We start from the raw sequence: 12,539 nt of genomic DNA, 5'->3' as shown, positions 1-12,539 counted from the left end.
CCAATTTCCGTCAGGGTGAAGCAACCGCCGACTGAAGGGGCAAAGTCCAACCCGTCCAAAAGGCATCGAGACAGGCTGAACGGAGAGTTGGAGAGGTTAGCAAGCCTCCTGCCTTTTCCTGAAGAGGTCACCGCCACTCTGGACAAGCTCTCCATACTGCGCCTGAGTGTCAGCTACCTGCGAGCCAAGAACTTCTTCAATGGTAAATTTACTAATTAAAGTCTCTATATGTAAGAATAAGGTGGCAGTTTCCATTAGGCCTGTCACAATATTTACGCTATCCACATCATCATGTCTTTATATGGACTTATCATATGATACATGGACATGACCTTAATAATATTTTTGACCTCAATATTGCCACACTCCGCCCACACTATGCTGCTTATATGGAATTAAAGGTAAATAACTCTGTCCTGGCCCATAATGGCAGTCTGTGTTTTTATAGAAGCGTAGGCCCACTCTGCAATCCCACCCCCCTTGCATTATTATGCTATTATAATATCATATCAGTAGTATAAAATGTTCTTCAAATGACAATAATATTGTTTATGGCGATTATTTCTAAGACAATATATCGTCAAATAAAACAAGTTATTGTTTATTAAATCTTTTTTTATCGCCAGAGAGTTAAAAATGCTGTGAGGTTTCCAGGTTTGATTCTAACTCGTTTGAATGGTTTGATTGTTAACTTTCCACACAATGTGTAAATATACTACCCCTCCTTCCATTCTTTGTGCTAAGCCAGGCTAGACTGAGACCAGTCTTACCACTAAATGCACTAGTCGATCATTGCTCTGGGTGAACTGACAAAGAAAGATCTACCAAAATGTCAGATTGTGCTCTTGAGCCACTCTTTGGCAGAGCAGAATAGGAAGCAGCAGTTTCTAAATGCTTTTATCCCTCCAAACATCATTGAAATGTCACAACAGCTGAGTTACTCGCTGTGTATCTGCGCTGGATGCTTTTCCTGACATCTCACGGTTCGTCTCAGCAGTCAGAGACATGGAGGCCACCAAGAGCAACCAGCCACCGCCTTTATTCAGATGATTTCATCCCTCAATATTTCATTGAGAGCCATGTCCATGTATGTGTCTCTCCCTCTCTCTGTATATGTCACATCAGTTATTGGAGGATTATGAGATGGATCTCTGCTTGGCGTCCATTAAAACTGTACACCAAAGCATCGGGAAGCATCGCATGCCAGTGGATGAACGTGTTCGGTCTACTGTCTATTATGTGGAGTGAAGACATTGATATTTTAGGCAATGATCTTTTAAAGAGAATGCTGCAATGCGGCCGTCAGATGCTCTTGAAGCATGAATAATTTAGAGAAACCCCAGAGTTTAAAGAATTTATGAAATGGAGGCAGAGCAATGTTTGTTTAAGGCAGCAAGCGCCTTTTTGAAATGGCTGTTTGGGGTGAGACGGACGGGATACAGCAGCCGTGATATGACTGTGCTTACGGCGGATGTAGAAATGCACTTCCTATTTTTAGTGTGTGTATGTGTGTTGAGTGGCTGCTTGATTCATATGTTGTGTACATTCAGAAGCTTCTCATGCCCTGAGGAAACAAAAATCAAGTCCGCACCGAAGCCTCTGATTCATTTCTTTTATATTACTCTTCAGACCATCAATAGAAGACGTGCGTATTATTCCCCTTCCATAACATACGGAAGCATTGGCTGTCTACTTGACCTGTCAGCCTGCATTTTTGATCTTGGATTTCAGTACCAATTGGTCAGAGTGCTCTATAGACAAGTCCTCTTGTCTAACTGCATTAACCTATTTCCTGGACAGTCTCTAAGTAATTAACGAGCTCAGAGCTCTTACATTAAGGAAGCAGCACCACCAAGAGAGAAAGCTCTGTGGACCCCGAGGGCGTGTCGCTCCAGGCTGCTTCTGTGGTCAGCCATAATTTGTTGTATGTAAACAGTACAAATCCTGCTTGTCAGAGGCATCCGAAAGTGGGTGGTCTACGGAGCGATGACTTAGCTCCAGTGCACTCTGGGAACCTTGCCATGGCTTCAACACTCTCTCTGTTTGGACATTTAGAAGAGCTGTTAACGCTAAGAGCAGCGCACCATCATAAACTATTAAAATTGATTTGAAATGTTATGTGTGGTGTAGATTTTTAGCAGCTCTTTCTTTAAAAAAAATCATACGGTTTGTTGTGGCCACATGCCTGTGCGCGTAATTGAATATGTTGTAGCAGTTGAACAAAGCCTCACAGAGCCTGGTTAATCTGGTTGACAGTATTATCCACCCCAGCTGCCATCTTTGTTATTGTCAAAGATGAGCTACAATGGGCTTGTCCCCTCTTGACCAGTCTGAAGAAAGGGGGGCGTTAACTCTTTAAAACCGATAACACCCCGGATCACCCCACTCTGGGTGTAAGGCAGTTCTCAGCCGTATCTTCACAGCTGTTGTCTGCCTTTTGGATCACTCATGCTTCATGTGTGACAGCAGCACCGTGGCAGTAGATGTGGGTGAAATATGGAAATGATGTTGCCTCGTTCCGGCAAGGAAAGCTGCAGCGTGTGTTATTTCGTGTCCCTGGAGGGGCTGAGGGGCACAGATTATGGACTGCTCATGCCTTTTACTTTTTTCTTTTTTTTTGTTTGGCTAATGAATCATGCACAAGGGTCAACGAGTTTGTGATATCAACATATTCTGCAGAAATGTTTGTTAGAGTTTTGCAGTGAGAAGCCACATGGAGCATTTCCTGGTAGTGTCAGTGTTGTCACAGATAATCTAGTGTGGAGAATCAATGATACACTTCTTAGTACTAGTCTGTCGCTCTATTTTTATCTACGTGTGGGGTAAGTTTTCCAGTCAGTCAGGATGTCATACGTTAGTTGGCTCAAATTCACTTTGACCAATATTTTTATCCCATGAAGTATCTTGACAGAAATAGAAATGATATAGAATTTGCATGTTCTGTAGAGGATGAACATTTTATTTCCTTTAATGCCACACTTAGAAAACACTTACATTTATGACTCCATTGCTGGTAATGTTCATAATATACTTGCTTTTTACCAATGTGTTTACATAGACAAGCAGCTGCAACATCAGCATCAGTATTCACATCCTTGCCTGTGTTCTCTCTGTGTATCTGGAGGTTTAAAAATTACATAAGCAAAAAGAGTATCCAAGTATATCTAAATTTGGCAACAGCTAAGGTCTGAATCATCCGAATATGTTCATATTTTGCACAATATAAGCAAATGTAATCACTTGAGGGTGTTTTAGCATTTTGTCAGTGTTAAGGTTCTGTCACAAAATTAAGTTTATTCAAAGTTGTCAGAATGCATATCAGTAATGAAAATAAACCTGAATTCTAAGTATGTTCTCCAGAATGCCTGGGAGGAATGCTGCAAACAGTCTAAACTATATTATTTATGGAACAATGTTGCTCTTATTTGTCAAGAGTTCAATTGGTGCTGGAAATATAAAGTTTAATTGACGTATGCTGGCGCAAGTATAGTATCACTTCATATTAGTATAAATCAGCAAAGTATGTTGTATATTGTATGTAATTATGGGTCGGCTGTGGCTCAGGTGGTAGAGCAGGTTGTCCACTAATTGGAAGATTGCGATTGCTCCTACGGAGTGTGAATATGTGTATGAATGTGTGTGTGAATGTTAGTTCCCTCCTGATGAGCGGGATGGCACCCTGCGTGTTAGCCCCTTCCATCAGTGTATGAATGTGTGTGTGAATGGGTGAATGTGACATGGAGTGTGAAAGACTAGAAAAGTACATATTTACCAGTAATATGTAGTATGGAAATTGGACAAAAGAACAGTTTCGAAAGTTTTGTGTTCGAAAGTGTTTTTTAATGGTGTCTTTTTTTTTTTGGGGGGGGGGTCCCAGAAGACATTTCCTGCTACAGCTGCTCCAGTAGAACATAGTTCACTTCACCATGTGTTTTAAACTCTTGATGAAACAGCATCTTCATATCGTGACGTATTTCCGAGTGAAACAGGATAGACAGGCGGGACACATCATTGGGAGGATTTTGATTTGAATGTTGAAAAGTGGTTGTGTAATAAATCTTGGTTCTGTTCTGCTAAATGCTTCAGTGATTGATGACCGTAGATGTGATCTAAAAGGTTTAAAACAGCATTTTTTATTTCATCTCAACTTTCATTCTCATTTCATCCTTTCTTATATTTCAGACTTCCCATCTGCCTCTCACATGTGACTACAGTGAACAGTCACATCTTTTTCATGTGGTCACTCACAAGCTGAAAGTGACAGTAAAAATGAGAAACTATGACATAATTATATAAATCTCACACAGCATTCAATATATCTTCATAAAACGTGTGAGGGGGGTAGGCAGTAATTGAATCATTCTCCATGGTGATGATTGGTCCTGTGGGGAAACTGTTGAAAAGCGTTTATTTTTCACTCTTGTGTGTCTTCACGGTGGAGAAAGACCTGACAAGATCGTGGATGACACAACTAAGCCAATAAGGGCTCTCCTGGGTTTCTTGGAAGAGTCGCCATATAGTCCATAGCCAAAAGGCTTGATTGCCCTTTTTTCTTCTTCCCGGCCTCCTTCCATCGACCCCTGATTCCCTGTGGTTCTTCTCTTGTTTTTCTGGAAAGGTTCCTGCAGTGTTACAGGCAGGCGGCTGTTGCATAACCATTACTCTTTCAGATGCATGTCAGATGGTTATTACTGTGCTGAGTGCTCCAGCTAACCCTGTAGCTACAGTTCATAGATTCATCATTTTAACTTGTAGTGGGCAAGAGATGAAATAGTGATTAATTCTTTGTTTTTTATCAGAGCAGCAGTTTGTTGCTAAAGCAAAGCGTAGCTATTTGAATGCACTCTATTGTAAATATAGATGGAGATTAGGAGAAATAATCCCTGTAGTGGGAATCACTTTACTGCAGTTGGTATTTGACTGTGTGTTAAACACTACTGTCCAAAATGAGACTTCTGGAAATAACACTGGATCACAACAGAGTTCAAAGGTGGAATGTAACTATAGTATGTACACTTACACACACCTACTTACTGTACTTAAGTATGAATTGGAGGCATTGACTATTTCCATTTTCTACAGATTCAATGTAGCTACATCGTGTTTTTTAAATGGTCTCCACCTAGTTTCAACATTCAAATGCTTCAGTAAAAATAATCCCATGATATAATAATCTTACTCTGACAGGGGTCATTGTACTGCATAATGCCTGAAATGCTTTGTGTTCACTTTGCCTCTAATGCTTTTCTACTTAAAAACAAACAAACAAACAACTATTTTAAATATAGGACTTAGGATGAATAGTTCCTCCACAACAAAGGAGATCACTGTCATGTCCGTCCAATCTTTTGATCAAGGTTCAAATATCTCCACAACTATTGGATAGAATATCATAAAAAACCTCAGGATGATTTTTAATAACGTTGGTGATCTTTTCAATCATCAGGTCAAAATTCCAACTAAAAGACCCTAGAAAACTGTAAAATTCCCATCAGCGTCATCTGTACTTTGTTAGTTAGTTAGTTAGTTAGTTAGTGCTAATTAACAAATGTTAGAATGCAAACACACTAAAGTTATCATGGCAAACATTAAATCTGCTGAATATCAGCATGGTAGATAGCATAGCTGTAGACTCTACACCTGACCTGATTTACTAAAATCCCAAATAAAGGGTACTAAATTGCGAGCACAGTGCAATAGATTGTGCGTTTCATTTGCGTGTGTTTTGCAGGTGATCTACTAAGAATAACTGCATATATGAAAACAGGTGCAACAGGGTGGAGACAGCAGTATTTAAATGAGGGTTTGTGTCTTAATGGAGAGTTTGGATGAGCAGAAAGCTGCAAGCACAAAATGAAATGTGATCAGGATCCAGTGGAAGAGGTTAACAAATATATTGAGTTATAACAAAAACAAATATTACCAGAAAAAACCCATATATGAGAGATTATTAGTGACGAAGTCAATGCTGTTAGTAAAACCAAAAATATTCCGCTCTATTAACACGGGTGGAAAAACTCCATCCTGTGCTTATTCTCCACAGTAACAGAAGTCATCTTAGTGCAGTGCTCAGCCGGTTAATACCTGCCCTTCAAAGGTATTATTTATAGACGCAGTTATCATCGCAAAAATTACCTTTGGATTTGATATATTACAATGCATGTGCTAAATAACATATTTGCATTTTCTCCTCCCTATATTTTGCACACTGGGGTTAAAACGCCCCATATTACATATTCATTATGGCAAAGGTACTAAATGCAGAGAGCGTACTATCTTGCATATTTAAAAGACGCAAATCTCAGTGCGCTGTGTTAGTATCAGCTTTTTTTTGTGGGTGATGTTAAGTTTGCACATGTTTTTACACACACAGACCTTTAGTAAATCAGGCCCTTAGACTTACAGAGAACACCCTTCCACACAGGTTACATTAAACAGTGTCTTCTTGTAGGTGAGGACACCTTGGGAAATGTTTCCACTATGTAAAAGTTAGAAAATGAGAATCAAACAGGACTGCTGACTATGTTCCCCATAGATCATAAAAAATGCAAATGTAATTTTATAATCCAATTATTATTAAAAAGAATGAACCATGTTGATAGTAAAACATTTCATGGCTTTTAAACTTCACAATGAACAAAAAAAATGACACAACAATAGAGAAGAAATTAGCAAAGAAGAAGAAATGAGAAAAGTATCCATGAGGTAGATCAATACATCTGTTATAAAAGCACCAATGTAAAATGTCTCTCATTAATAGAGAGATGGCAAACATGGATCTGCACTGCTCACACATTATGCAACTCCCTCTGGATCAAGCCATGGATCGAGAAAATGAATTATGTAAAAGACTATTCTCTTCCTAATAGGATGTATTGTTGTGCTCATGCAGTTACATTGACTGTAGGCTAATATCATGGAAATTAGGTGAATTTAGCAGCTTGCGTTTCTTCTCTCACTTCAAAACATCACTCAGCTGTTTTCTAAGGAGCGTGTTGGCAAGCACAGATAACACTGCTGAATTCATGCCAGTCGCTCCAAATTAATTCAGAGCAACATATTGCTACATGCCTGGCGTTTGAAACAAAATGAGGCCAGATGACTCCGTTTTAATGTAATTAATGTCATTAGATCACACACACAGGATTTGCACACAGCTGGAAATGTCTGTCTGAGTTGTAGTTCAGCAACTTTTGTGGAGAATCTCCTGCCACCCGCTGCCACCGCTGCTGCTGCTGCTGCTGCTCTGGGATTGGTTATGTAAGCTGTGTGGTTGTTGTAAAGGTCTTGTGACATGTCATGACACCCGTCACTGCTCCGAATAAAGACGATGATTTGTTTTTATGAAATAGCGGCCCCCCTCCCCCTCCTTCCTGTAGGTCATCTATGTGGACGCACATGAAAGGGAGAGTGATATGGGTTGCATGATCAGCAGTGGGTCATCCCTTTATGATGACCGACCCATCCTCCCTCCATCCCTCTGTCCCTCCCTCCCTCCCCTCCACCCTCTGCCCGTCCTTCCCTCCGTCCTTCCCCTACAGGGCTTAACCCCATCCCCCAGCTGTGCTGATCACGATACGGTACTGCGAGGAATGCAGGCCACCAAAGGGAAAACCTGGTAATCAGCAGTGACCCTCCCACCCCCCTCCCACCCTCACCCACCCATACCCTGCCCAAATCCCATCACTATTCACCTTCTCCTCCTCTTTCTCCTCCCACCTCTCTGGATCGCCTCCCATAAGCAAATATGCAACCATGTGATCGAGAAACCTCGGGAGACACGAAAGCAGCACAGGGTGCGTGCTTTCCCCCTGCATTAGTGACCGCGTGTTCATGTTCAGCCTGTGCATGTGTATGTGTGTGTATGTGTGTTGCGTGCATCCATGTGTATGTTAGTGGATGTGGGGGTGGTATGTGTGCATCGCGTGTTCATTTACTGCAGTGTTTGGGGGTTGAAGGAGTTGAAACGTTCTATATTTACTCACTGCCATTCACACTCTGTTAGAATAATTAACACACACTCACACACATACTGTATGCATGCATTGTACCGGGAGTATGAGCATTTGTACATGCTGACACACACGTTCACTGTCCGACTCACCGTCCTGCCCAGCAGACGGGCTGGCAATGTCGGGATGTGATCACTGTTTGTGCAGAGGTGTAATGAAGCTTCATAGGTTGAATTTTATAGTTGTGGTTTTGTCTCACATGTAGAACTTTAACATGCTGATTAAGATCCTGTCTGATTATGTAATGTTGTGTTTAGATGGTGTCATGGTTTTCTAATATTAGTTTTTAATGTGAAAACTGTATCAATACAAAACCAAATAGAAACATTATCAATCCAGAAGTGTGTTCATGTGTCAACGTAGCACCAAACAGAAGAAATCACACAGGCTAAAAGTCAGTAGCATAACAGATACAGAATTAAGTCAAATACGATGAGGATAGGAAGGATGTGTAATTAGGATGTGCTGACCATGTTTAAGTGTATAATCATATAGTCATAGAGCCTGATTTACTAAGATCCCAAATAAAGAGTACTAAATTGTGTGTGCAGTACAATAGATTGCACGTTTAGTTAGTGTGTGTTTTGTGGATGATCTACTAAGAATAACTGCGTAAATGACAACAGGTGCAACAGGTAAAAAGGCTGCTGTCTGCAACTGTTTTTTACAAATGCAAATCTTTAGTAAATATACAGTATATCGGTATAGATGCTGATTGTGTCTATGTGCAGATTAATGCGTGTTGTCATGAATGTCCAAAAGTGTAAAATAAACCCACAAACGAGTTGAATTCTAGTTGCACTATTTTAATTGAGTCACACACATACACACACACAGACACCTTAGCTAGCTGTCACTGTTAATGGATCCTGACGACGTCTTTTGCAGCTCTAGTATCAACATCCTAAGCCACACTTCCTGATTAGCTGCTAATGTTACTATGGAGATTAACAACCAAGCTACTGTAAGGAGTGTGTGTGAGACTTCCTGTTGGCAGTGACGCTTAAGGGGTGAATGTGTAATACTTTGCCCTGAAATATGATAATTGTGGAGTCTCTTTATGATTATTTGTTGGTTAGATGTTGAATTCCAAGAAGATTGTGCATTTTACCTCCAATATTAAAAAGACTTTGCAAGTAAGACAACATTTTCCTTGCGTCAGAATGGTTCAATGAGAGAGTAGCAGGTAGCATGTTCTTGACTTAGTTGTGTTGTTTTAGGCTAAGGGTTAGGGTTAGGGTTGTTGAAGAAAATAGAAGCTGGAATGACTAACTTGTCAATGGCCGTGCTACTTCTATCCTGGTTTCACAAAGGAAAGAATGTTACCTGACAGACCACCTGATCCAGCTACTTTCAGGTACATTCTTGGCTCGAGCCATGTTGTAGTTTGAGAGACAAAACCAAAAACAGGAGAATGAATATAGATAGATACATCAAAGACTAATTCATCCATTTACTATACCGTTTATCCTCTAGAGCAGGAATGTCCAAATTATTCCATAAAAGGCAGGGTACCTGCAGCTTTTTGTTCCAACCATTCGAGAGCACACAATTCGACCAATCAACTGTCTAAAAACTGGGATCCGTTGATTACATGAGTCAAGCCAGGTATGCGCCTGCTTGGTTGGAATGAAAGCCTGCAGCCACATAGTCCTTCTTGGAATAGTTTGGACGTTCCTGCTCTAGAGGGTCGTGGGAGGGCTGCAGTTGGAGCCAATCTCAGCTGAGATAGGTTCCAGCTACACCCAGGAACACCCAGGAACACCCAGGTACACCATTGAGAGGTTACCAGTCCATCACAGAGCTAACATATAGCATAGCTAAACAACCATTCACACTCACACGATTTCGAGTCACCAGTTAACCCAACCTGCATTTCTTGTTCTGTGGAAGGAATCCGGAGTACCTTTCTACAAAGAGGGGTCCAAGCAAGTCGATGGGTTCGACCCTCTTGCTGTGAGGCAACAATGCTAACCACTGCACACCATGCCACCTTACATATAGATGTCAACATGAAAGTCATAAGGTGGACGATAAGATCACTGTCATTTAGGGTATTTAACTGGTGATGCTGCCCGCAGTCTCATCAGTCCTGGCACTCATCCTCAAAATTAACCTTGGCATTTCCACCTCCTTCTACTGAATCAGCAGTATGGTGCCATGTGGATGGGGCGTGTCCCCCCTCCCCACCACTACCCTCACCGGACTTAATATGCTAGGTTAATGCTGTCCAAACATAGCACTGCTCATGATTCAGACCTGTGCTATTGGAATCTGATGTGACCTGACAGCAGAGATGTGCAATATGTAGCGAAACCAAACAAGTTCATTCTTACTTCTTCTGTATATGTGCTGCTCAGTGAGTGAAAACCAACATTACTACATCTAAGGTTATATATCACAACCCAATGAGTCATTATGGTGAAGCTTACTAACGTGTGCACATCTGTCCAAAAATAACTATAGACTGAGTGACAAGAGAAAGAGTCACTTAGCTGACCTTTTTAACAACAGCTCTTAACTTTTTATCTCAACTTTCTCCTGTGATTGGTTGGAAACGCGAACGCTGAGTCTCTTTTGGCTGAGTCGCATGCGTTTTTTGCAGCTACATAGCAGCCAGTAATGATGACCTGGGGAGATGCCAGGATGACATGTCGGGATTGGGCAGGATATTAAAGCAGCACAGGCACAGCATAGGCATAGAACATCCCCGCTAATCCTGGTGTAAATAGCATGATGGGGCAAATTGAAAGCAGTTAAATATTTGATAAATATTTGCAGCATGTGAAATGTTTTTTTTGGGTTTCAGCTTCCAGCAAAGCTAAAGCTCTCTGTGAGATAAACCCTCAGGCATACCAGAAGCCAGGTCTGGCTCTGCATGGAGCGGTGTCACTAAGCTTTATGCCGGAGGCTGCCTGATGAAGGCCGGGACCCGAGCCAAGCTGGCCTCTGGGTCACAGGCCCCAGGACACAAAGATTCTTCTGAATGTGTGGACGACTGGACTTTGGTCCATGTGGTTCTGCAATTCTGTCTCCCAAAAATGATGCCAAGGGAAAAAAGAAATGCAGCCTAAATTATGGTCAGAGGGAATGTTGAACACATAAAGTTTAAAGTATGGCTGGCAGCGTTTGGCTTAAGTGTAGATATTAATGTATCAGTGAAGAAGTAAAACATATTTGAAAACTGCTCTTACAAAACCTGCTTCTACCTATTTTATTCATAACAGCTGAGACAATTAAGAAAAAAAAGAGTAATTCCAAAGTAGCGTCTCGGTGCTCCTCTGTTTGCGCATATGTAAATGAGATCATATGTGCACATTTGGTGCAATTTGGGCCCCTTTCTATGCAAATGAGCCTCATTGCAAAAACAGTCCAATTAACAAAGTCCAGTGCTAATAGTCACATGCAGTTAGAGTAAAAATCTCTCTCTCTCTCTCTCTGTCTCTCTCTCTCTCTCTCTCTCTCTCTCTCTCTCTCTCTCTCTCTCTCTCTCTCTCTCTCTCTGTCTCTCTCTCTCTCTCTCTTTCAGTCAAGTAAATATGGGGGTTATAAGCTTATCTCAGACTTTTAGCTTCTTTTAAATAATAATGTCCTGACAGCTCTGATGGAGCTCAGGATTCATCCATAAGTTCTGCTTTGTTACCAACAATCTCACTGCATAAACCTGAACCTGTGTGTAACAGCTGATCTGTGCAGACATGTGAACACAGAACATTAATTACGGTCAGGTCCTGACTGATCTGGTGTTAATGAAGTGACCGCTGCTGTGCCTCTTGCATAAATGCACACAGCCTCTTTCTCAGTTTGTAGGCAACCTTACCGTTCCAGGTGCTCTGTGATGCTGCACCCAGCTGTGACATACAGCCAGCTGTGGACAGTAAACAGAACATCTGTACTGATGTTTCTGCGAAATCCAGTGTACATTCGGGTACATTCAGTTACACCTGAACAGCATCATTGTAAGATTTGGACATTTATGTAACCTGTTTCAGATTTGCCTGAGTCACATTACTAACTGATATTTGACAGTAGATTGTGTTATAGATGTGAACTACTAGAGAAGTAAAAGAAGCAAAATACATGAAAATACACATCTCTTAATTAAATATGTGCAATCTAAGGCTTTTGTGCCCTCTGCCCTTTGTTTTCATTATGAACTAATCTGTGTGCTGAAATGTGGAGCAAAGCCTGAAACACTGAAAACCACTCTGCTCACTCAATCAGACACATAACAAAGGCAAATTGCTCTCAGCTGCAAAACTGTACGGGCATGTTTGCGGCGTCATATCATTAGTGCAAAATCTTTTTCAAAGCGGATGTTTAGACGGGGCGAATGATGTGGAATTCATGGTGTTGTCGGCAACCACAATCTGAATTTGCCCCTCAGCGTGTTACTGCTTCCGTGAAGGTTTCCTCACCACTATAATAAATAAGTAAATAACTGAAAAGGGCAGCTTACAAAAACACCACACACAATGTGTGGATGGAGGACACTGATTCATTTAATTCATTACTGTAATATAAATG

At 41.1% G+C, this 12,539-nt stretch overlaps 1 protein-coding gene across 1 annotated transcript in view; it reads left to right on the top strand.

The window, feature by feature from the left end:
- ahr1b (aryl hydrocarbon receptor 1b) overlaps positions 1–12,539 on the top strand; it is a 37,660-nt gene that overhangs the window by 4,810 nt on the left and 20,311 nt on the right. Inside the window, exon 2 of the mRNA XM_053328224.1 lies at positions 15–202. Within this exon, the coding sequence (XP_053184199.1) occupies positions 15–202 (188 nt within the window). The remainder of the gene's footprint in view (positions 1–14; positions 203–12,539) is intronic.

The sequence above is a fragment of the Scomber japonicus genome, chromosome 11, assembly GCF_027409825.1.
Source record: "Scomber japonicus isolate fScoJap1 chromosome 11, fScoJap1.pri, whole genome shotgun sequence".
NCBI lineage: Eukaryota > Metazoa > Chordata > Actinopteri > Scombriformes > Scombridae > Scomber > Scomber japonicus.
This window is presented reverse-complemented; position numbering and strand designations above follow the sequence as displayed.